General features: G+C 44.0%; 2 protein-coding genes across 6 annotated transcripts; both read left to right on the top strand.

The window, feature by feature from the left end:
• Positions 1–462: 462 nt before the first annotated feature.
• LOC117835813 (putative F-box protein At3g25750) lies at positions 463–2,120 on the top strand. Its single transcript, XM_034715131.2, has one exon. It carries the CDS (start codon positions 621–623, stop codon positions 1,704–1,706), a length of 1,086 nt encoding a protein of 361 aa, XP_034571022.1. The 5' UTR covers positions 463–620; the 3' UTR covers positions 1,707–2,120.
• A 769-nt stretch (positions 2,121–2,889) lies between these two features.
• Positions 2,890–8,977, top strand: LOC117836377 (uncharacterized). Of its 5 annotated transcripts, none has more exons than XM_072290839.1 (11): positions 2,890–4,267; positions 5,786–5,835; positions 5,922–5,993; positions 6,078–6,133; positions 6,336–6,410; positions 7,510–7,599; positions 7,696–7,848; positions 7,931–8,032; positions 8,109–8,201; positions 8,409–8,592; positions 8,686–8,977. In XM_072290839.1, exons 6-10 carry the CDS (start codon positions 7,533–7,535, stop codon positions 8,585–8,587), a joined length of 594 nt encoding a protein of 197 aa, XP_072146940.1. In that variant the 5' UTR covers positions 2,890–4,267; positions 5,786–5,835; positions 5,922–5,993; positions 6,078–6,133; positions 6,336–6,410; positions 7,510–7,532; the 3' UTR covers positions 8,588–8,592; positions 8,686–8,977. The 5 variants fall into 5 exon arrangements, with proteins under 5 accessions (XP_072146940.1, XP_072146938.1, XP_072146941.1 ...); XM_072290837.1 differs by having other exon boundaries at positions 7,672–7,848; XM_072290840.1 differs by having other exon boundaries at positions 7,672–7,848; positions 8,359–8,592.
• Positions 8,978–24,920: the final 15,943 nt, after the last annotated feature.

Genomic DNA, 24,920 nt, shown 5'->3' with positions numbered 1-24,920 from the left:
GGGGAGCGCGGCGAGGATCCAACGAACGCCCGCCTGGGAGGGACCCTGTCAGGGCAAGCGCACCTTGGGTTGCCCTAGGCTCGGCAGGTCAGCTAGGGCGCCTCCTCATGCCATGAAGACAAGAGAAGAACAACACATGGGTTGGAAAAGTAGGGTAAAGAGGAAGAAAGGTAAAAAGATAAAAGATAAATTTGATAGATTGGATAGGAACCCTCAATCGGCCGTGACCCTTTATATTTACAGGGAGGAGAGATCTGGCTTCTAATGGAGTTGAAACACTAACAAATCTCGTGTCAAAATACGACTCCTACTCGAACTTTACAGAACCAGAACCAAACCGGTTTTATATGAATTTTGATCTACTCGATTAGAGCTATATAACAGTGAAGTCCAATTTGCATTTGAAGAACTTTGACCAAACCGATTTGAGCCGGTGGGAAGATCGGTTCAGATACATTCGTGCAAATCTGCCAATTGACCATCAACACTATCCAACTTTGCCGTTAAGAAAATCAATCATTAAGTGCAATCGGTGCGCAGCTGTTCTCTGTCTCTCTCGAGAAATTTCAAGCCTGTCTCTGGGTCTCGTACTCTCGGGCACACTCCATAGTCCGGATCGCATGGACTGGTCAACCCTCCCCGCCGATCTGGTCCGCCTCGTCGCCGGCCACCTTCACGACCCGCTCGACTTCCTCCACCTCCGCGCGGTCTGCCGCTCCTGGCGCTCCGCCGCTGCATCCACGCCCCCTCCCCCCTTCCTCCCCTGGCTCCTCGCCCGCCCGACCGCCCACCCCACCTCCTCCCTTTCCTTCTTTTCCCTCGCCTCCGGCGCCGCCCGTTCCGTCCCCGCCCCCTCGTCCTCCCACCGCCTCCTCGGCCCCACCCGCTCTCACCTCCTCTTCTCCGACACCTCCCACCGCCTCCTCCTCCTCAACCCCCTCACCGGCGCTCGGCTCCCCCTCCCCGACTCCCCTTTCCCCACCTCCAGCCCCGTCATCCAGGGCTACCACATTCCCACCGCCGCCGATGGCGACTCTCCGGCTCCGGTGGTGCTGTACAGCGCCAGGAAGCTTTTCTTCCACTTCGATTTCATGGCTGGGGGTGAACCGACAACGAAGCCTGTGGATAGGGATGGTTGGACGGAGGTGCCGGTGCAGGACCTCGTCGCCGAGAACATGTACCACGACGGGAAGCTATTCGTGTGCGACGACCGCGGCCAAGTCACTATCTTCGACGCGTCCACGCTGGCCGTGGTCGGCGCCGTGCCGCCGCCGCCGCCACCTGCAGCGCCTCCGCGCAGGGACGCCTTCAAGTGCACGGCCTTGGTGCCGTCCGGGCATGAGTTGCTGTGCGTGATCCGGTACTTCGCCAGGGACGGGCATGGAGAGTTGCTGGAGGATTGCGGCGCTTGGTTGGAGGTGTACCGTCTGGAGATGGAGATTGAGAAAGAGGACCAGTTGCCACAGTGGCGGTGGATTCGGCTGAGGAGCATTGGTGATAGGATGTTGTTTATTGGGCTGTTCCAGGGGTTCTCGTTCAGCACAGCCGATTTCCCTGGGTTTAAGGGGGATTGCATCTATTTCTTCAAGATGGAGAGGGTCAAGAGGTCTTGCATCTACAGGTTTAGCATGGAGGATGGCCGCACCGAGGAGCTGCCTGGCCCATGGATGCATGCTTGCACTTGGTTTGTGCCGAGCTTGTCTTAGCACTTTCTATGGATGAACGAGGTAAGCTTTCATTACCTGTACAATGTGCTTGAAGGCTGATCCTTGTTTGCTTGAGTAAGGAATAAGTGTTAATCTTCAATGCAATGTTGTGAAACCATTGCCCATGCATGCTGCTGTGTGCTGGCACACATACAATTGTTTGGTGAAGCAGAGATGGTTAAAAAAATGTGTTGAGTGATAGGCGAATGTGAATCAAAAGATCGAATAGCCTGTTGATTGGTTGTGTACATTTCAAATAAGATATGGACAGTTTCTCTGGGGTTTTAGTTCATCCAGTACTGTAATAAAATAAACCTACTAAAGTCTGGCACGTAAGTTGTAAGGTTTTGTAAGGCTTCAGCCTTATACAATTTTTTTCTACTTTAATGAAATGATAAACAGCGTTTTTGTTTACTTGAGAAATATGCCTTTAATTACTTTTGTTCTTGCTTAATATTGCTGCAATATTATCGAGCTATGGCAAGTCCTTCAATTTTCTTTACTGGGTGTGCAAGGAATTGTCACTCATTAGATGTTCCTATACTCTTCCTGCTGACATATCATATGAGAATTTGTCGTTACTTAGCTGTTGGTTATTTAGTGTCGTTAGAAAATATTCTTTTTTTCCTTAGTGCTAATAGAAACTACTATCCTTTAGTGCTTTAGAAAATACTACCATTTTGATAAAATATCCCATTAATATCATGTTGAGTTAACCCAGAATTATGATGTGACATTAGTTGAATTTAAGATTTATAAATAATGCATAATTTTTTTTCTGTATGAACCCTGTTGCTTCATGCTAGGTTTGTGCAAGTAGAATCACAAATCCTGTTGCTTCTTATCTTGTAATCAGTTAAAGACATGAAGTTATCTTGTGACATGTATTGTATCACTTGTTATTAAACAAGGCCATTTTTTTATCTTAAATTGTGTAAGCTTGCTGCAATGATATGACCTGATGTAATATTCAGTTCATGATTCCCACTTAAAGAAGACTATTATTATGTGGCTATTCAAACTGTTTCCATCGAGCTTTCATGACCCAAATTCTGATGTTTTCTTGGTAGATTTAACACTGTTTTCTTTTTTTTGTTAGCCTGAAAATAGATGCACTTCCGAAAGATTTATTTTAGACCCTACTAGTATTTACGTGTTTATTGATTTTCATTGTTATTGTGAAGTGATCTAAACAAAGGTGAATTTTCAGACCTCTTCCAAGCACAGGGAATTTTCATTTATACCAACATTTGAGGGGGCACTTTTCATCAATGCCACCAGGCTAATCAATGACATGTGGGGTCTGGCTCTACATGTCATTGAGACAGCCTTGTGGTATAGATGAAAGTCACCTCAAGTGGTGGTAAAGATGAAAATTTTCCTTAAGAATTTTCAACGAGGCTATCGATTTTTTGTCCCATCTATGTTTTGTAGGAAGGAATCCTTGTTTTCTTCTGTCCCTTTTTTTGGACAGCTAAAGAGAACATTTTATGGTTCCCCTGAAGTGTTTAGCAAGGCTTAGAAATCCTTGAATAGTTGCTAGATTTGGCACCCTAAAACACAAATAAAAGCTGGATAGCAAATAGTTAGGGGGTGTTTGGATAGCAGGTGCTAAATTTTAGCACCTGTCATATCGGATATTTGGACACTAATTAGGAGTATTAAACATAGTCTAATTACAAAACTAAATGCACAACCCCTAGGCTAAATCGCGAGACGAATCTATTAAGCCTAATTAATCCATCATTAGTGAATGGTTACTGTAGTACCACATTGTCAAATCATGGACTAATTAGGCTTAATAGATTCGTCTCGCGATTTAGCCTAGGGGTTGTGCAATTAGTTTTGTAATTAGACTATGTTTAATACTCCTAATTAGTGTCCAAACATCCGATGTGACATGTGCTAAAATTTAGCACATGCCTCCCAAACACCCCCTTAGTTAATATTTCTTGGCCTGGCCCTCCTGCAGTTTTGCCTGGGTTATCCTTCTGTGGAGATTCTGACAGATCTGCAATATTATATCGCACTAGTCAGAATGTCATCAGTCCAAGGTTTGTACAGCTCCTATTGAGCTATCTAATTCATTGTTCATCATCCAAGAAAACCATAGAACGACATATTAGGAGTACAAAATCGTGGAAGAGAAATACGGAAACAGTTGATGCAATTATATGAAGGCTGGAGCTGGCATTTGCAGCACGAGAAGTGGAGGGATGTAGATTGGATGAATATCAATATTGATAGAATCTTTATTGAACAGTCATGGCACAGAAGTCGTTGGATTTGTGGCCCATGGTGAAAAGGAAGGTGAGATATTTCCTATACGGAGCTTTTCTTGATCCTCCCCAACAGAAGTTAAAGCATTGACCTATGAGGAGGGTATCTATTTGGTGGTTCCGCATGTACGTACCGCATTGTTTTTGAGAACTGCAGCAGGTTGGAGCATGATTTCGAGCTGACAAGCTTACATGATACGTCCATCATGGAGATCACCTTGGAGGTTGGAGCACCAAGGAACTGTCGCAGACCTGCCAGAAGGTTAAGGTTCTGCTTTCAAGGTGAGATAATAGCAAAATAGGTACTACATGAGCTCCTAGTGCTATCTGCTTCAGTAAATTCCTTGTGGTACTACTGACCATGAGCTAGTTGATGAGGATTTTTCCCGCAAAATATTTCATGGTCATGATTTTCACATTAACATATATCATTCCCTGTTATCACTAAGCATCCACAGGAAAATCATGCAGAGCAATCACAAAATAGAATTTATCCTGCTTAGTGGCAAACAAAAAAGAAGCTAACATTCATACATGATTTTAACTTTTTCTAGAACTGAAGAAAGCATAAAAAGAATCATTTTGTCAATTTCAGGACATATACTGTGAAAATGCCCTGAAAGTTGCAGATAATGTTTGGAAGATTTCATAAACTCAGTTTAGAATTACAAGATATAGGTGCCATGCCAAATCTTAAGATCAAACTCAAATCAGGTTTTTGAGGTATGAAGTACAAAGAAAACATATACGTTGTCTTGCTTTTCAGCTAATATCTGTTATTTATGTGTCTAAAAAATGCAATTGAGACTTTAGATAGACGTGGTGTTAACATTAGATAGATTAACAGATCTAGTCAATGTCTTGATAAGTGTAATTGAACTTAGACAAGGTAACACGAATAAGAGGGAATTACAATCAATCTATCTCTACTATAAAAAAAGCAAAGAGGACACAAAAATGCGGTCCGTCGTTAGGCCGTCGGACGATGTCCCTCGCTCCGGATATTTTGAGCCGTCCGCTTCCACTAACCTCCGCGCGGAGCCGTTCATCTGGAAATTCTGTGAGTTGCGGCGCACGCGCTTCCTCCTCCGTCCGTTTCCCTCCGCACGGATCCATCCGCCGCCGCCACAACTCTCCCTCAGTCGCCCATCGGCATCCCGCCCCTCCCTTTCCTCGCCTCCGCGCCGCCAGAAGCCGCAGCCAGCGCAGCCACTCCCTCCGTCGCCCGTCGCCATCCACCGCCCCTCCCTTTCCTCACCTCGGCGCCGCTAGAAGCTGTGGCCCCATCCTGAGTCGCCGGCATCGCCGCAAGCAACTCCGCCCCTCCCTGAGTCGCGGATCCATCCGCCGCCGCCACAACTCTCCCTCAGTCGCCCATCGCCATCCCGCCCCTCCCTTTCCTCGCCTCCGTGCCGCCAGAAGCCGCTGCTGCCGCCAACACTTCCTCCGTCGTCCGTCGCCATCCTGCCGTTGCCATCCACCGCCGCCCCTCCCTTTCCTCGCCTCCGCGCCGCCAGAAGCCGCAGCCGGCGCAGCCACTCCCTCCGTCGCCCGTCGCCATCCACCGCCCCTCCCTTTCCTCACCTCCGCACCGCTAGAAGCCGCGGCCCCATCCTGAGTCGCCGTATCGCCGCATCGCCGCAAGCGACTCCGCCCCTCCCTGAGTCGCCGGCCGGATCTCCGCAGCACGCCAAAGGTCTTTTATACTTCTTCAGTTCGTCGGGTCTGATCACGGTACTTATTAGTTCCTTTGATTGTCGTGCATCTGAACTTTGTGTGACGTTCATGTTTTGTTTGCAGCAACTCCCAGTTGCCGCCCGCACGTCGTCTCCCTGTCGCCGCATGTCCTGGTAAATCCTGTAGGCCAATCAAGGTGAGGCCATTCTCCTCTTCCATCCAGAACATGTGAATTCATTTGCCTTGTGTTCAAATGCAGAGGTTGTACACATATATTAGATGAGAGCCGCTTGATGACTCCGGTTAGCAGATCTTTTGGGCACCAGTTTGGGTATGAGTAATTCCTTTTCTCACATCGAGAATGTTTCATTTGATCATATCATTTTGTAGTTTAACTTCACTAATATCAATACAGAAGCTGGTTGTTCATCAGCCCTAAAGGACACGCTGCATTAAACGCTTGCAGACAAGGTGCTCACACAAGAGTTTTTTCGATTTTAATCAATAATTTTGTGTTATTAATTTCGATTTGCCTTGCCTTCCTGTCAAGAAAAGGCTTCATGATCATTTGAGTTACAACTACAAGTCATTTTTTTTGCTACTTTCAAAGGAGCAACTGATATAAATTGATGGTTTTATTATCCTTTAATAGGTACTGATTTGTCATGTGCAGGCTTCAGAAGAGCAACTGTTTTTGGTACAAGCTAGGAGCGTGAGGGGAAACTCAGCCTGTTCTTGATCATCTCATGTAAGAAGTTTGATTCTTGCTTTATATAAATGAGTAGCCGGACCTTACAAGACTGAATATCCTTTCACTGTCAGCACTGCTCTTTGTTTGATCCCACTTGTCTTGGTCTGACAATCGATTTTGTATTGCCTACTTAGTGCTTAGTGTGTAAATCAATTGCCACTGTTGATGTGTGTAGATATAGTTCGGAAACCAAAAATTCTGAAAATGCAGCTGCTATGGTCCAATTCCGAGTATACGCCCGACCCTTGGTCCCGGGGTCGGATGCGCCCGACCCCTTGAGGGTGGAACTCCGCCTCGCCCGACCCTTAGTCCCGGGGTCGGATGCGCCCGACCCCTTGAGGGTGGAACTCCGCCTCGCCCGACCCCGAGTGAAGCTCCGCGTCGCCCGACCCTGAGTCCTGGGGTCAGGAGTGTCCGACCCCTAAGCGGAACGTTGGAGTAGTTCGAGGCTATTTTTCAAAAAAACCCCTGACATTTCGTGATATCAACCCGTAGTCCAATTCTGAGTATACGCCGGACCCTTGGTCCCGGGGTCGGATGCGCCCGATCCCTTGAGGGTGGAACTCCGCCTCGCCCGACCCTTGGTCCCGGGGTCGGATGCGCCCGACCCCTTGAGGGTGGAACTCCGCCTCGGCCGACCCCTTGGTCCCGGGGTCGGATGCGCCCGACCCCTTGAGGGTGGAACTCCGCCTCGCCCGACCCCGAGTGAAGCTCCGCCTTGCCCGACCCCGAGTCCTGGGGTCGGGAGTGTTCGACCCCTGAGCGGAACGTTGGAGTAGTCCGAGGCAAAGTCAAATCCGACGCGTAGTCGAACTTGAACTGGTGTATCTTGATGCAACTACAGTAAATAGTTACTAAAGTGTATCTTGATATAACATACACTTTAAAGAGTAATTATAGGTTTGGATTGATCTTCATCTGCATTTATTCTTACTTATAGCTGAGTGAACCATGGATCTTCATTTGTTAGATATGACATATTATCAGTTAATCAATAATTCCCCTTCTTAGTGTATGTTATATGGACTTCTCGATCGTGAAAACAATTGCAAATTTTGTGGCAGAAGAGTGAAAGGGTATTTTGCCTCTTCTGAAGTTTGTGCAGGGACTATCGTTTTGATGGAATCATCCGGGTCAATGCGGGATAGGAAACCTTTTACAGATCTCACCAACACAACAATCCAAGGTGAGGATACATTTGGACATTTGGTTCGTGATGTACTATTGTTACTCATTGTGTCATTCCAATATGATGAAGGTACGCAAACCCCACATCATGTAGATCCTAAGGAACGTGATAGAGAATGCAAGAAATTCCTGGTTGCAACAATGTCTGATGAGAAGAGGATCGAATATAACCGTACAATCCGTGAGAGGCGTATGAGGAGAAAAACTGAACAGGGTGCCATTCAGCACATTCCAAACCATCATCAAGGTACTATTGTGTTCTTTGATTATCTCCACTCTTGCATCCTTATTTGTCATGATAAAATATTGACACTCTGAAGTTTACGTAGATGACACTGTACACATGGAGGCAGATGAAAACGATGGCTGGCTCCATAGGGGAGATTTGAGAGAAAATAAATACAGACTTTATGTGGGGACAACTGAACCAGGTGCGCCTGCACACTTTTGTTGTTTTGGAAAACATGAATGTTTCAGAAGGTGCTTTATTTTTATGATCTTTTAAAGATGGAGATGTTGGTTTAATCAATGATGAGGCTCTATGTGGTGAGATGGAAGATTTATGTGATCAGAGTTGTATCAGCCCTCTGTGTGAAGGAGGTAACCTGAGCTTAATAATCATATGATATGTCTATGATTTCAGGAATTTCTAACTCTAAAACGAATATCAAATGTTGTATCAAATATACTAAAATGTGGGTGTGTACCTGCCCGCCCCTGTGTTCTCTCATGGTTAGTTGTATGTTGCTATGTCTAGAGCTACAGCTAGAACGAATATCAAGATCCTCACCCTCCCACCTAACGCAGAGGCAGACGAGGAACATACTAAAAGGAAGGAAAAGAAAAAAGCTTCTAAGAAAGTGAACGGCCAGGGTAATCAAAATAACAATGAACAAAAAGGTACATCAGTGAAGAAGAAAAGGGTACCAACTATAGATGGCACGTATACGAAGAATATTGTATACAAGGAGGTTCTAACACCATAGGCGAGGTAATATAATGATTATTTGTGCGTGTCTTACATTTTTCATTTATTTTTTTAAAATACTAAACTCATCAATTCCATGTTTCTTGCTCTTGCTAGGTATTTAGGTTGAAGTGATTGCTTAATGTTGTCACATGATGTAACTGTATGGGAAATTTCACGTATACTGAAAAACTGGATTACATCACATAACTATACATGACGTTTGGGACGTTTGGGACATGCTAATTAGTTCAATATTTATGTTTCGTCAAACATTTTTCTGTTTCCTGTGCACATCGAAAAAGTGAGTAGATATGCTTTGTTGTACGTTCCTTTGTATTCGTACTTATTCCACATAATTATTGTCCTGCTGAATCCAATCTTATATGATATACTTATTTTATATTTATAGATGTTTTATATTTTTATTATCCCATTGAATTCAATATCTTGCTAAAAATTTTGTTACCCGTAGCAACGCACGGGCATGATCCTAGTTAACTTAAAAGATTAGAACATAGCAAACAAGGACCTCTTGTCTACCGCTTACAAGTTAATTAAGCTAATAAAAACCTAATCAATATCGTGACCCGTGACCGTGTAATTGAATTTAGACAAGGTAACACGGTGAGAGGACATTAACTTCGACCCATTAACTCAACTAGATAAGCACGTAGCAGCAAGGTCTCGTACGCGTCCCTATTGGTTCAATGACATCATCATGCTTCTGTGAGATACGAATAAGATCCGATCGAAGCATTGGCTCTCAACAATAATGTGATGATGTTAGAGGCCTGACGATTAGCAATACGAGGGGCCAGGTAAAGATCTATTGGACCTAGCATATGTAAAGCAGTAAAAGCATGTAAGATCTAACCAGTCGATACGATATGATAACAGTGAATGTTTAAACAAGGCAAGGGAGCCGATGAGGACTACCTAACCAAATTTAAGCCGTTTGATAACTGTGAGCGTTTGATTAAACTAAAAGATCGATATGATACAACTTAATAAAATCAAACAACTCGATAACTGTGAGTAACCGTTGAAGACAAGCAGAATATTAGACAAAGCCTAGAAAGTTCTACATGCAATCTAAGATAACTCGATAATTAGCCTGGTGAGGACATCAACACCAACGATATATCCATGTCGGTACTAGTAACAATTTCTAGTCCTATTACTCACGCCCGTGCTCGTCAACTTAATCATCATGTGAGTTCATTCTTGAGTTCAAGTGCATCGTGTTTAGACCATGGAGATACGTGCACTCTTGTTTTGGTTAGGAACCAGGGAGAAGACTAAAAGGGAAAAGGATTCGCGCAGGTTGTATTCGGACCACAGAACAACACCAACTTGTGACGGTCACCATGGTCGTATATGGACTCGGATTGGGGCGTTTAAGTACTTCATGGAATCGTTATGAAGTCTATTTTCATATGGATCCGGACTCAAGTCCATATCTGTTCTAAGGCGGCCGTAATGATCGAATTACTACCGAGAGGTTTTTCTATCGAAACGTGCTGCGTCGCCTTATTTTGGCCCAATGAGCCGTGTATCAAGTTGGGTCCATTAGGGACGCGTTCTAGGGTTGGAGCACGACTCCAACACCCTTGTGGTCGTCCTCACACCTTCATATACCCCTTAGCCATCACCAAGAACAGTTGAGTTTTGTTTAGATTAAGTTTAGCTTTTGCTACTAGCTTGTAAGCGCGCGTGCTGGATCAGCCGTCCGTCTTCTTGTCTTCAAAACCCCACCGTAATTGAGATTGAGTTTGAAACCTTCATCTACATCTAGTAATTCAGTACTTGTTATACTTGTTCTTGCTAGTTCTTCGATTGCTTGCAGGACGAGTGCCCTAGTGGCTGGGTGACGCGCTCCACAAGATCGTGACAGCCATTGGAGGTGGTGTATCGGTTGCTAAGGCGCATTACAAAATCAATATGTTGTTGATGCTGATTTTAAAGATGTGTTGCTGCATTGTAAGATGGGAAAGGATGGAACAAATTCGTCGTTAGTGATGTGTTTGTGTTTAGAGCTAACAAGGTATGCATTCCAGCTAGCTCTATTCGTTTGTTGTTGTTGCAGAAAGTGCATGAAGGTGGCTTGATGGAGCATTTTGGAGCTAAAAAAATGGAGGATATACTTCTTGGTCATTTCTTTTGGTCAAAGATGAGAAGAGATGTGGAAATATTTGTTTCTTGTTGCACAACATGTCAAAAGGTTAAGTCACGGTTAAATCCACATGGTTTGTATTTGCCTCTACCTATTCCTAGTGCTCCTTGGGAAGATATTTCTATAAATTTTGTGTTGAGATTGCCAAGGACTAGGAATGGACATGATAGTGTGTTTGTAGTTGTTGTTAGATTTTCTAAGATGACACATTTCATACCATGTCATAAAACTGATGATACTACTCATATTGCTGATTTGTTCTTTTGAGAAGTTCATTTGCATGGTGTGTCCAACACAATTGTTTCTTATCGTAATGCTAAATTTCTTTGTCACTTTTGGAAGACTTTATGGGTAAAATTGGGAACTAAGCTTTTGTTTTGTACTACATGTCATCCCCAAGCTGATGGTCAAATTGAAGTTGTAAATAGAACTTTATCTACTATGTTAAGGGCTGTTTTAAAGAACCTTAAGATGTGGGAAGATTATTTGCCTCATATTGAATTTGCTTATAATCGTTCGCTGCATTCTACTATAAAGATGTTCTCATTTCAGATTGTTTATGGTTTCTTGCCTCGTGCTCCTATTGATTTGATGCCTTTGCCATCTTCTGAAAAACTAAATTTTAATGCTACTAAGAGTGCTGAATTGATATTAAAACTGCATGAAACAACTAAACAAAACATAGAGCGTCTGAATGCTAAATATAAGTTTGCTGGTGATAAAGGTAGAAAGGAACTAATTTTTGAACCTGGAGATTTAGTTTGGTTGCACTTGAGAAAGGATAGGTTTCCTGAATTGAGAAAATAATTGATGCCTAGGGCTGATGGACCATTTAAAGTGTTAGAGAAAATTAATGATAATGCATATAAGCTAGATTTGCCTACAGATTTTGGGGTTAGTCCCACATTTAACATTGTAGATTTGAAGCCATATTTGGAAGAAGAACTTGAGTCGAGGACAACTCAAATGCAAGAAGGGGAGGATGATGAGGACCTCAACACCAACGATACATCCATGCTGACACAAGTACCAATTTCTTATCCTATTACTCGCGTCCGTGCTCGTCAACTTAATCATCAGGTGAGTTCATATCCATCATATTTAGATCATGGAGACACATGCACTCTTGTTTTGGTTAGGAACTAGGGAGAAGACTGAAAGCAAAAAGGATTCGCGCAGGCTTGATTTGGACTGCAGAACAACACCAACTTGTGACGGTTACTACGGTCGCATACGGACTCGGATTGGAGCGTTCAAATACTTCATGGAATCCTTATGAAGTCTATTTTCATATAGATCCAGACTCAAGTCCATATCTGTTCTGAGACGGCCGCAATGATCGAATTACTACCGAGAGGTTTTTCTATCCAAAGGTGTTGTGTCGTCTTATTTTGGCCCAATGGACCGTGTATCAAGTTGGGTCCATTAGGGACGCGTCCTAGGGTTGGAGCATGACCCCAACATCCTAGTGGTCATCTTCACAAGTTAATATAACCCTTAGCCGCCACCAAGAACAGTTGGGTTTTGTTTAGATTAAGTTTAGCTTTTGTTACTTGCTTGTAAGCGCGCGTGCTGGATCAGCCGCTCATCTTCTTGTCTTCGGAACCCCACCATAATTGAGATTGAGTTTGAAACCTTCATTTACATCTAGTAATTTAGTATTTGTTATACTTGTTCTTGCTAGTTCTTCGATTGCTTGCAGGCTGAGTGCCCTTGTGGTCGGGTGACGCGGCCTACAAGATCGCGGCAGCCATTGGAGGTGGTCTATCGGTTGCTAAGGCGCAGCATCCTTGGAAGGCTATAGTTGGGCTGTGAACGTTGTCTCCATCCACCAATCGAAGTATTCCACACCCTCTCATCGAAAGATCGGGAATCAACCCTAACGGGTTCCTATCATAGCCACACAACAATATCAGAATATGAGACTTAACTTAGAACGTTCTGATAGAGGTCGTAATGACCGGGTGACGGTACTTACAAGCTCGTCTGAGATCAAAGCCGATGCAGCCGTGCGCACAGGAAGGAACTCGTCGAAACTACTCAACTCCTACTCCTATGGTTTTGGCGGCGTAGCGCCGAAAGGTTGTGTTTGATTGATTGAGGATTATTCTTACAAGGCTCACGTGTTTATATTTATACTCTAGAGCGAGCTAAAACCCTAGTCAAATACGATATGAACTATTACAGCTATTTCTGAAAACTACTAAAAATAAGTCTCCATGCTTTTCCTTATTTGGTGGAGTCGATTTTGCTTCGAACTGGGCCCCACCTAGTTTTCCATCAGCTTCTGGAATCGTGGTCAGCAACAGTTAGTCTTGATCCACGTGGCTTCATCGGCAACGTGTTTCTCTCTCCTTCATCGCCTGTGAGAACCTTATCCTCAGTGGTTGACCCTGGTAAAAAAACCGGTGTCAACACATGGTTGGTATATCTTGTTTACCGGGCAATGGTAGAATTGACCGACTCAGTTGCTACCATGATACAAGAGATAGGCTTATTTCATGGCATCATGGCTCGAAGGAATTCTGAGACGTGGATACCTAATAGATTTTCTCTGACCTACCTACTTCAAGTGTCATAATTTGCTCTGCAACACCAAGTAGGAAAAAGTAGTATGACACTCCATATTACTTGCCCTACACAAGTTTAGATACATCTTCTACTACAAGTCTGCCACCAAAATTGCTTGTGTACTTGTGTTGACAAATGTTTGTTCTTGATGTTTTTGTTAGTTTGCTGTATAGTAGATAAGCACTCCAGCACCAAAATTTCTTATATTTATGTTACCAATATTCATTTAATATAGGCAAATTGCTTTTGACCGACTCTATTATGTACTAAACAGAAGCATCAAAAGCATTAAAGCATTTGTCTTTTCAGAAGACTTGAGCCAAACTTTTAAATTCCAAAAGTGTGCCATTTTTTCATACAAGCTGCTGTCAACTTTTATAATGATGTTTGTCAAATTTATTCCTCTATTTATTTTTAGAATGTGCACATGCATTTTAAGATTAAAACATTGTATTTTTCAAGTAACAATTAGCCTTACATGATATAAATTTTGTAATAAAAAACTCGATCTGCGGGGGTAAGACAACCCTTGGGTTTTTGCTAAGAGAAGGACCTTGCGCAAGTTGACAAAACCCCCGAACCTTTGCCCCACCCTTACATAGGGGCGTGTAACCCATTGTGAGACTACCACCAGGCAGGCGACCACTGCAACTACCCTAGGTAGAAGGGTCCAAACCAACCACAGCTGTGACCTAGGTCGGGCCTTGACCTGTGTTTGGTGTAGTGACAAACGAGGGGATTTTTTAACCGCAGCCTGGAATTCACTCCCATGGGAAGTCGAACCCAAGACCTGAGGAGTGGTACTGGGTTGGCATTTGAAAATACTAATACTTTCTTATGGTTATGAGCTTGTTGCTTGTGGTAGAAATGCCCCATTAAACAGTGATTAACTCTAATGGCCATCATTTGAACACATCAGTCACATTAACTTAACCGTTTAACAAGGCAATTCGCGTCAAAACCAATAAAACCGATCGAAACCCACCAGTAATCTCACGCGAAGGTGAGCGCAGATAGTACAAACATCACAAAATTTTACAAGAATTAAGATACAATAATTAACCTTTACAAATTGAGTTTAAATACAAGAATGATTCAGAGCTTAAAGGTTACAAAGTGGAAAGGAAACAGGAACTAGGAATAAAATAAGCTAGACGGAAACTAGAAAGGACGACGAGGAAGGACAACACATCGAGCCCACCGATGTGCCATCAAAGCGAAGCAACTCCACCTGAAATAGGGTCACAACAACAACCTTGAGTATACTAATACTCAGCAAGACTTACTTGACTAGGTATATACTTAGCCGACTCCTAGCATGCAAGGCTTTTTGGTTGCTGGGTTTGTTTTGCCAAAGAGCGACTAGGAGTGGGTCGTTACTTTCAATATTTTAGCCAAATTTTAAATGAGAGGAGCTATTCTTTAGGTTTGCATAATCACAACAATTCAGTGTGGAAAAATAATTGATTGGATAAACAACAGTAATAACCATCACCATATTTCACATCTTCATCCACATGTTTCACTTCTTATTACGATGAGATAGAGAGATCAAGGTTCCCTTTTCTGAGAGGATGGCAAATCGATCCGATTTTATCCGTTGCAAGGTAAACCTAACACACACGATATATGTTGCCCCATCGGGCTACACATGTCAACGGTTCTCTACATGAACGCTAGCATTTGAACTGCCTCGCAGCTCCTCAAGTACTAGTCCCCAGTAATATACCTCCTAGGGTTAGCCATGAGTTTCATGAATCCACCGGTACCACCAAGGGCCAGGCATGGATTCCAGTCTAGCCTTGATCAGACGTACGATATCAAGCTCAATCCAGTTTCGCGCACGAAGGTACCAGGTTTACTGGTTTTGACTACCTCCTACTCCTGGCATGTGGTTAGTACTGTTCAATCCCCGATCAATGTGACACAACGGTTCGAGCCTTAACTAACGCAGGTGGAGGTTTACTTTCAATCCATATTGTAACTTAACCAATTCATCTCCGCCCGGTCTCCATTTGTTCCTTCTCACAATGATTCATTATCAAGAACTTGGCATAAGTAACAATGGTTCTATATCTCACGAGTGACAGGAAATCACTCGACTTCTACTGAATCTTAATTAAGCATGGTAGTTCTAACGACCTACACATACTAGTAGATCAACTGAGGGAACCTAGGGATCATGCATCTAAGGTTTCAATCAACACCTAGGAACTTAATGCATAATACTTAAATGGTCATGCTCCGTGGCTTGCCTTTCTACAACTCGATGTTAGCACTATCAAGGCCTTGGGTCGGGTCTTCTAACGACTCCTGCTGCAACTCCTGCTGCCGCTGCTCCTCTGCAACCAGCTCGTACACTACGTCCTCTGCTGCGAGCTCTACATGAATGCGAGGATGCGATGCAATATCAAAGAATGCAAAAAATCAAAATGATACATTAGACGAGTATGAGCATACTTAAACATCTTCACAAACAATCATGGGTTCACAAGAGTGTATTCAGATTTGGACTTTATTTAATCTGAAGTACTTCCAACTATACTTGATTACACAAACAAGATGCTAAAGAAAGAATTTCTTTTATTAACAAGTTATGATGTGCAAAACTGAAATAAATTGAAAAGTTTACACTTGCCAACTCTCAGTTCCAGAACTGATCCATTAGATTCCATATTTTGCAAAGTTGAACTCTCAGGATTTTAATTAACTGAAAACATATTAAAGGCATTTCTTTATAACATGTTTTTTAAAGCTAGGAACAAACAAAACACTTAATTAATTTTGTGAACACATTCTATTAAAGGTAGGAAACTATCATGACTTTACAACTGATAAAGTATTTTTCATGATTTTACCAAGATTTAATGCTGATAGAAACCATTTATTAAATCATAAACCACTTAATAGAGGAACAAAATTATAACAAAACCAAACTATGCTATATGGTCATGATAAATTCACAGAAGCTAAAAAGGTATCTAATCATCCTACTGTGAATTTTCCAAGATTTTTCAGCAAGCACAAGTATTAACGTATTTTAAATACACTATAACAAGCTCTGATTTTTACCAAGGGCAAAATGGAAATGTCACCAGATCTAGTATTTTTCCTGCGTAGATCTACTCACGACAGAGCCAACAAAATGGCTTTATATTTTTAAAATTTTTGTACATTTTTCTATGCCTTTTTCAATTTATCAGTCGATTTAAACAATTACCAGAAAACAAAATCCGAAAAGCTCCCCCTAAAACTTCTTCTACTTAGTTCTACCCCAACCACTCCCGAATTTTTTTTATTTTTAACCTTTTTTTTTATTTTTAAAAATAACCTCAGCGGGATTTAATTTGCAGCGTGTAACCCTTTTGGCCGCGCCAGACCGGCTGGCGCGGCAGGCAGCCTCTGCCGCGCCGCATGCACTGGTGCGGTGGGCCCCTGCCACGTAGGCGCAACGACTCGCCGCGCCAGGTGGGCGCTGACGTGGGCGGGCGCTTGCCGCGCCAGCCCGCCTGGCGCGGCAGGGCCTACTCTACAGCCACGCGCCGACTCCCTTCCTCCTCCCTCCCTCCTTTCTTCTTCCTCCAGACCCGCCCGAGCCCGAAGCTCCTGTGCCGCCCCCCGCCGCCCCACCCCCAAATCCACCCAAAATCCGGTGTTTTCGGTGGGGGAAAGTAGTGGAAATCGATCCCTGCTTCGTGTGGAAGGTATTCTCCTACTTTTGTCGTGTTTTACCATTGCATTTGGTAGATCGGAGGATGTTTAGGTGACTTAGGGTTAGGTTGATGATTTCCATTTTGAATGAAATGCAATGGTGTTTTGTGTTAGATGATACGTAGTTCATACGCAATTGAGTCTCTGCCCGCGATATTGACGTGTAGAACTTGTCGATTTAGGTATATATTCATTGAATTGTATAGTTAATATGACATGTATATTTTTTGTTTGCAATTTGTCCAATATATGTAATGTGTCTAGTTGATATGTCGAATATGTGCAATGTGTAGTGTATATGACATGGTGAAATATTTGTATTTTGTAGATGGATCGTTTAGTTCGATTTTTTGATGGTGGTGTTGTGAAACAAAATGGGGAGTTAGAGAATATGAATGAGTCAATTGAATTCTTCGAGGGTCCTCCAAGTTTTAGTGATTTAGTTGACCGTGTAATGAGGAAGTATGGATGTAGAGTGGATGAGATCAGTTTGAGAGGTCGTTTTGATTGTGGGAAAGCTAGAGCTCATTATGTTCTCATGAAGTTAGCATCCGATGCGAATTGGAAGCACTATAAGGATGTAGTGCACGAAGCTAATGTTGCATGTTTGGAGGTTATAGTCGAAATTGTTCGTATGCCTGGCCCAAATGTTGTCATGAGGGAGGAAGTGGCGGTAGTGAACCATAATGGTACCCAGGAGTCAGAAATATTGCATCACGTGTTAGGTGAAACAGAACGTGATTTTGACTTGGCTATTGCCAATGATGATTTTCCCAATAACATTTTTGAGAGGGATGAAGCAAATATAGATGTTGATAATGTCTCTATGGGTTCCGAAGATTGTGAATTGGAGGAAGATGGGGTAGTAGGTGTGGAGGTAGAGGAGGAATCACTATTTGAGAGTGGTGGGCATGAATATGAGAACGACGGGGTAGAAAATGAAGAGGATGGACTGCAATTTGACACCGCAACCATGCATGATGTAGAAGGCATTCGTCGTATGGATGATTGTTTTTCTTACACCCAGTACGAGTTGCGGTTGTTAAAAGAATGTGATGTCGAACTGCCATCCGTTCCCAATGATAAGGACATCAGTATGCTTCACAAAGTAATATGTGAATCTAGTATGGTGAATGCCGAAGGGACGTCCGTTGGTGAGAGTCCAGTGATTAAGAAGGGGATGAAGTTCAATAGTCTTGAGGAGCTGAAGTTTTTCTTGGCTGACTACGCAGTGAGGTTGCATAGACCTTTTAGCGTAGTTCACTCTGACAAGAACTTAAGATACAATGTGATGTGCAAGCAAGGATTCCATTGGCGTGTATGGTCTCGGCTAATATCAAGCACCGGACAATGGAGAATTTCAAATGTTGTGCAACCGCATACTTGTCGGTCGTCACAGCCGAAGCGAGAGCATGTACAGTGCACAGCAAAGTACCTTGGGCGGCGTATCCTAGGCATTATCCGTAAAGACAGTGAGACATCGGTGCTATCACTCGTGGAGTCCATCTTCGCCTTTAGTGGTTACCGTGTGAAGTATTCGAAGGCTTGGCGGACGAAGCAACACGCCGTTGCCCTGCTTTGGGGCGACTGGAAGGAGTCGTACGGCATGGTTCCTAGGGTACTCTCAGCTATAACCTACTACAATCCCGGGGTTAAATGGTGCATCGACTCATGTGGCATGATGCATCCTGACAATGGTGTTTTGAAGCATATACTGCAAAGGGTATTTTGGTGCTTCCCTCAATGTAGTGAGGTATTTCAACATTGCCGTCCTGTGATACTTGTGGACGGTACATTCTTGACTGGCAAGTATAAGGATACATTAATGATGGCAGTTGGTGTAGATCCAGAACAACAGCTTGTGCCTCTTGCTTTTGCCTTGACCGAGAGTGAGAATAATGAGAGTTGGTCATGGTTTATGAAACTTGTTCGGCTACATGTTCTTGGACCTTCACGGATAGTGTGTATGATATCAGATAGGCATCATGGGCTCCTAAATTGTGCGAAGGATCACATGGATGGATTTCCACCGCTTGTGCATAGGTGGTGCACGAGGCACTTTGCTGCCAACATGTCGTGTCGGCAGAAGAGCAATCGTGTGATTGGAAAATTGAAGTTCTTATGCAAGGTTCATACGGAGAGGGAATTTAGTGAGAAGTTAGAAGATCTAGTGAAGGACTTGAACGATGACGCAAAAGAATGGTTGAAGGGTGAAATGGAGGACAAGGATAAATGGGCGCAGGCTTTCGATGAGGGAGGGATGCGTTGGGGTATTATGACCACGAACTACTCGGAATCACTCAACGCAGTTTTCAAAGGCATCCGAAGTAGGCCCGTCTCTGGAATTATTGAATACTCATTCAAAAAATGCAATGCCTACTTTGTGAACCGATGGCAAAAGGCACGTGCAATGTTGGATGAAGGCTATAGAATTGGGAAAGTTGCAGATTATTATTTATCAGAGGCTGAGCTTAGATCCGTGCACCACTTAGCAGAACCGTATGGGCCAGAAAGGATGGTGTATTCTATAAGAAGTTACGATACGACTAACATTGGGGGTGAGACTCATGGAGGCCGACACTACAGAGTGGATCTGAACGAAGTTTCGTGCACCTACAATGTTCCTCAATTGTTGCACCTTCCATGTTCACACTTCATTACAGCTTGCAAGGCAAGAGGTCTTAACTATGAAAGCCCCTTGTACATGTCACCGTTGTACTCAAGGGAGCACACCATCAAAATATGGGAATCAAGCTTTCAACCTTACCTTGATCCGTCACAATGGCCGGCATATGAAGGGGTAGGGTACGTGCCTAACCCCAATTTGATGAGAAATAAAGTAGGAACGATGCAGAAGAAGCGTTTCACAGGCGACATGGACGTGTCGGAAGGGAGGCTTTCTGCAGATTATGACATTGGTGATTTTGATGTGGACAAGTCGGAAAATCGTTGCTCCAAGTGCCACAAGATCATTAGGAATTGCACGTGCTGCAATAGAAAATCTAAAGGCACAAAATCTAGGGCGAACAGTAATAGGCCGCGTTCTTTGAACAATAGGGTATGCGCGTTGCTTGTATTTTGCATGGTTATCATTTTATCTTTTTTTATAGTAGTAAATTATCATAGTTACCGTACTTATCATATAATGAAGCTTTTTACTAACGATCTTGTTTGTTGTTTCTTTAGGATGGCGGCCCCGGTGTACCCTCTTCTTGAGTCTGCTTACGACTTGCAACACCGTGCCCACCACCTCGCGGACCTAAATGAGGTACTACATCAGTTATTAACAATGATTGCTAATTTTTGCTGATGAATGCATACCTTAGGATGAGAATTGCAAGATTTTCGTATGAAATGTTCTTATAAATTGAGGATGTGCATATCGTTACTATTTGCTTGTGTACAATGTAAACAATTTCATACTGGAAATGTCATTTGTACTTACTACTTTAGTAGCCCGTTATTCTCAAATGGATTGACTTCTCATTTTTTAATAATCTTATAATGTTTTCTAGGATTTGAAACCACTCAGGGCTAGGGTGCACTCACCACTTAGGTGGGATGAGCGGTACGCGGAGTACTTGCAGAGAGCAGGTTTTTTGGATCTCGCTGTTCGGGTTGTCAGGATCTCCCTCCAATGGACGGACCGCTGTTGACCGCTATGGTCGACAGGTGGCGTCCGGAGACTCACACGTTCCACCTCCCGTTCGGAGAGATGGCCATCACAATGCAGGATGTCGCTATAATACTCGGCCTTTCACTGGATGGGCAGCCAGTGACGGGAATTATACAGAATGAGAATTGGCATGATATGGTTGAAATGCATATTGGGATTAGGCCGCCAGAGCCAGAGGACGGAGAAAACTCGAAGAAGACCTCCGGTGTCAGCTCGGCATGGTTGAGGGAGCACTTCAACGTCTGTCCTCCGGGAGCAAATGATGAGGTTGTGCAGCGCTATGCTCGAGTTTGGCTATGGCACTTTGTCAGCACATTCCTCCTTCCAGATGCAGCTGGGAAAACAGTATCTTGGATGGTTCTCCCCATTTTGGGTCAGCATTGGGACAACATAGCCCTTTATAGTTGGGGCTCAGCGGCTCTTGCCTGGCTGTACAGACATCTATGTGAGGCTTGCAGGCGCACAGCAAGGGATTCCAATGTTGGAGGGTGCACTTATATGCTGCAGATTTGGATTTGGGAGCGAGTGCCCGTGGGTTGACCTTCCCGTCTCCGTGTCGATGTCAGTCACAACGGCTAATTCCTTTTTCTACTTTAATGTTCGGAAAACTATTGTATCATGTGACCAATTGGACTTACTTGCAATTTTAGCCATGGCATCGAGACGATGTTCATCCCACATTCTATCATGTGTGGAAGCATGTGTGGCCCATTCGTGGCAATCCTGATAGGCGCTACAGGGCCTACACAAACGAGTTTGATGTTCTCACGCAGCACCAGGTAATTTGCTCACCATAGTTTTTTAAACTCACTTCTGTATAATGATAGATGAAATAAGTATTGCGTGAAAATTTTTGAAGGTTGAATGGAAACCGTACGACCGTGAGCAGCTAAGCTAGATCGTATTTTCACCGACATGCTATAGAGACAGAGAGCTGTGGAGGTGCACGACGCCAATGATATTGTACTACGTCGTAGAGTTTCATATGCCGCATAGGGTGATGCGACAGTTTGGGAGGATGGAACCGTGCCCTCCTTTGGAATTATCGACTTCGCAGCAGCTGCACAGGTACGCAGGAATAAATAACTATTGGAGGTTATTCAATTAACGTACTTAACATGTTATACTAATACTTCACTAATTTCTGATGCAGGATCAACCACAGAAAGAGGTATAAGGAGAATGATTGGAGGGTGAAGCATGGTCAGTACCTCGTCATGTGGCAAAATAAGCAAGGATGCGATCCTGAAGGTAGACCGTATTGGCGACCACGACCAAACAATGAGTACATACGATGGTACTGTACTTCGACGAGAACTAAAGTGAAACCATCTTGGAGTAATGTGCCCCTTAAGGATGCACCGTCTGACTCAGACGCCGACATAGCTGACGCGTACGACACGGTGACACGCTATGGGACACAGACTGAGCATGCACCTCTCCACGACTACATGGTAAGATTTCGGTTTGTAATCATAGTATCGTGACATTGATCACTCATGGAATGAAAACTATGCGTACAGGGACAGCAGCTTGCAAGGCTCTCAAACGAGGCGGGCGTGATTATGGAGCACGCCGTCGGAGAAGGTGATGGTCTACTTCGTCAGTTTGCAGAGGTAGAAGCCCAAACTAATTTCCACTTATACTCGTACTACCTTTGTAACCATCACTACATGTGGCAGAGGGTTCAGAAAAGCTGCAAGCGAATGGCCATGAGGATGAACTGCATGTCATCCTCAGATGTGCACCACGGGGGCAATGGCCAGGGTACTTCTTCGGGATCACGTCGGACTCCATTGGCGACTACCCCCAGGGCTGCAACACCGTCCACTGCTGCAGGTCCTAGCAGGGGATCACGAGGCAAGGAACCCACATCCCCTCAGGCAAGCGAGGACTCTGAAGGTGAGCAGTCTGAGGATGACGACCCTACATATGGTGAGGAACTGGAGATTTCCGCCATGATCGATGCTCCACCTGTGACTCAGACGCAGGGAGAGTCTAGCCAGGTGCATTCACAAGTTTCCCCAAATTCAATTCTAGATTTTAATGTTCACTCCCGAAGTGTCATACAAATTTTATGCTTTGTGCCCAATTATTCCATAGGAACCTGGACCTCATACCCGGATGCCACGCCGACGGCGTCGTTCTCGGGACCACACCGACGTTGGCAGCGCCAATGTGCTGCCCACGCATCCAAGGAGGGAGCGTCGCCCAAGAGATCCTTTTAGCCCTTCGGATGAGCGGCGGTCACGACACTGAACGTTGCATGTCTCAAGTGTGATGCACTAGGTGTGCAATTTATATTATATGTGCGTGCAAGACTTTTGGAACCATCACGTGTATAAAAGACTAAGTTGGTTGTTAGGTTTATTTCTGTCACGTGTGTAAAAGACTAAGTTGGATGTTAGGTTTATTTCTGTCCGTACAATGTTATATGTTTGCTCCATGATATACTTGTGTTTTGTGTATTTTTTCGTAAATGTTCGCACTGGTAGGCTATCGCGTATTCGTGGTTCAAACTAGTTTTAAAAAAATCAGAACAAAAAAAGCTATTTAAGTTTCATCAGCGGAACTCTAGCACCCCCCCAAACCTACTGAAAATTTGGTTCGCTTGGCGCGGCAGCGCACTCCTGCCGCGCCAGGCGGAGTGGCGCGGCAAGGCCCGCCCCCGGCGAAACCTACTAAAAGTTTGGTTCGTTTGGCGCGGCAGTGCACTCCTGCCGCGCCAGGCGGAGTGGCGCGGCAAGGCTCCCCCGCCCCGCTAAAACCTACTGAAAGTTCAGTTCGTTTGGCACGGCAGCGCACTCCTGCCGCGCCAGGCGGAGTGGCGCGGCAAGGCCCCTCCCGGCTAAAACCTACTGAAAGTTCGGTTCGTTTAGCGCGGGAACGCACTCCTGCCGCGCCAGGCGGAGTGGCGCGGCAAGGGCTGAAGGCAAGCCCCCTCCCATTTCTGCTTTGCCAGGCGGAGTGGCACGGCAAGCCCGTGGTTAGGATAGAAAATAATGTTTAGTAGTAGGCCCGGTAATTCTGACTACATTTAACACAAGGCAGAGGGTACTAACAAGATGCCCACGGAGTGTTCTACAATGGGATTATATCAGACCAGTTCTCACGTGACTTGCGAGTATGCTAGAAATTTTGATCGAAGCTACTACTATTTCTTTCACACTCTAGCGTTGACTACTAGCTCAGAGAGGAAACTTTGATGCGTTTCGACATAGTTCTCTCATAAATGAAAATAGTTTTTGACAACTAATCATAGTTCTCAGAATAAACATAAACATAGTTTTCTCATAAATAAACATAATTTTCACAACTAAAGAGAAACATGATCCAGCTACATCACCACGTTCATCTAGTCCGAGTCACCTTCATATAGTAACTCATCATCATCATCATTTCTGACAACAACAACTCCCTTCCCTTTCTTACCGACATTAACCTTACCAACAGGTAAATCGGCAACAAGAGCCTTCATGGTCTCCATCTGTGCCTCTTCTGCTTTTTGTTGTAACTCTTCCATTTCAATCCTTCTCTTTCTTGCCCTAACTTGCTGCAAATATTCTTCCCATAAACCCTTAGGGTATTTCGCATTCGGATCAACCACATAACCTAAGCGATCTCTTTCCTCCCTCAACCTTTGTTTCTCCAACTCCCTCTCCTCCTACAACTTCCTCCTATTTTCTCTCTTCTCATTTTCAGTTAGAGGTCGTGGATACTTGGATCTATTTTGCCTCCAATACTTAATAATAGTTTCCCTTGCATAAAGTCCTTCAGGATCCACTCCAGTCTCATGCACCATATCTTGATATATTTTCCCCCAAAGCAAGTCGTTGTCAAGAATAGGCACATCATACTCCTTCCTAATCTTTTCTTTAATTTCTTGTTGTTTCCTGGACTTCCATGGTTCTGATGTATTACCCAACTTTAATAACAAATCATAACGACCAGAAAAATCTTACCAATCACATGTCCTTCCCTCCTGCAACAACAATTTCATATTCTTACAAATTTGAAACAAGTTCCAACCTTAATAACACACAAGAGACGAGTAGTTACTAACCCAGTAATCGCCATGTGCATTTCCACAGAACAAACTATATCCAAGTTCAGAAGGCACCACACCTTCTGTTGCCAATATACCACACTTGCATCTATCACTAGGAGAGGACACACATGGCCACGGTGCCTTTCCACTCTCGAACTCCCACACTTGCT

This window comes from Setaria viridis, chromosome 9 (assembly GCF_005286985.2).
Source record: "Setaria viridis chromosome 9, Setaria_viridis_v4.0, whole genome shotgun sequence".
Classification (NCBI taxonomy): Eukaryota; Viridiplantae; Streptophyta; class Magnoliopsida; order Poales; family Poaceae; genus Setaria; species Setaria viridis.
Note: the sequence above shows the minus strand (reverse complement) of the source record. Positions and strands in the feature narration are given on the sequence as shown.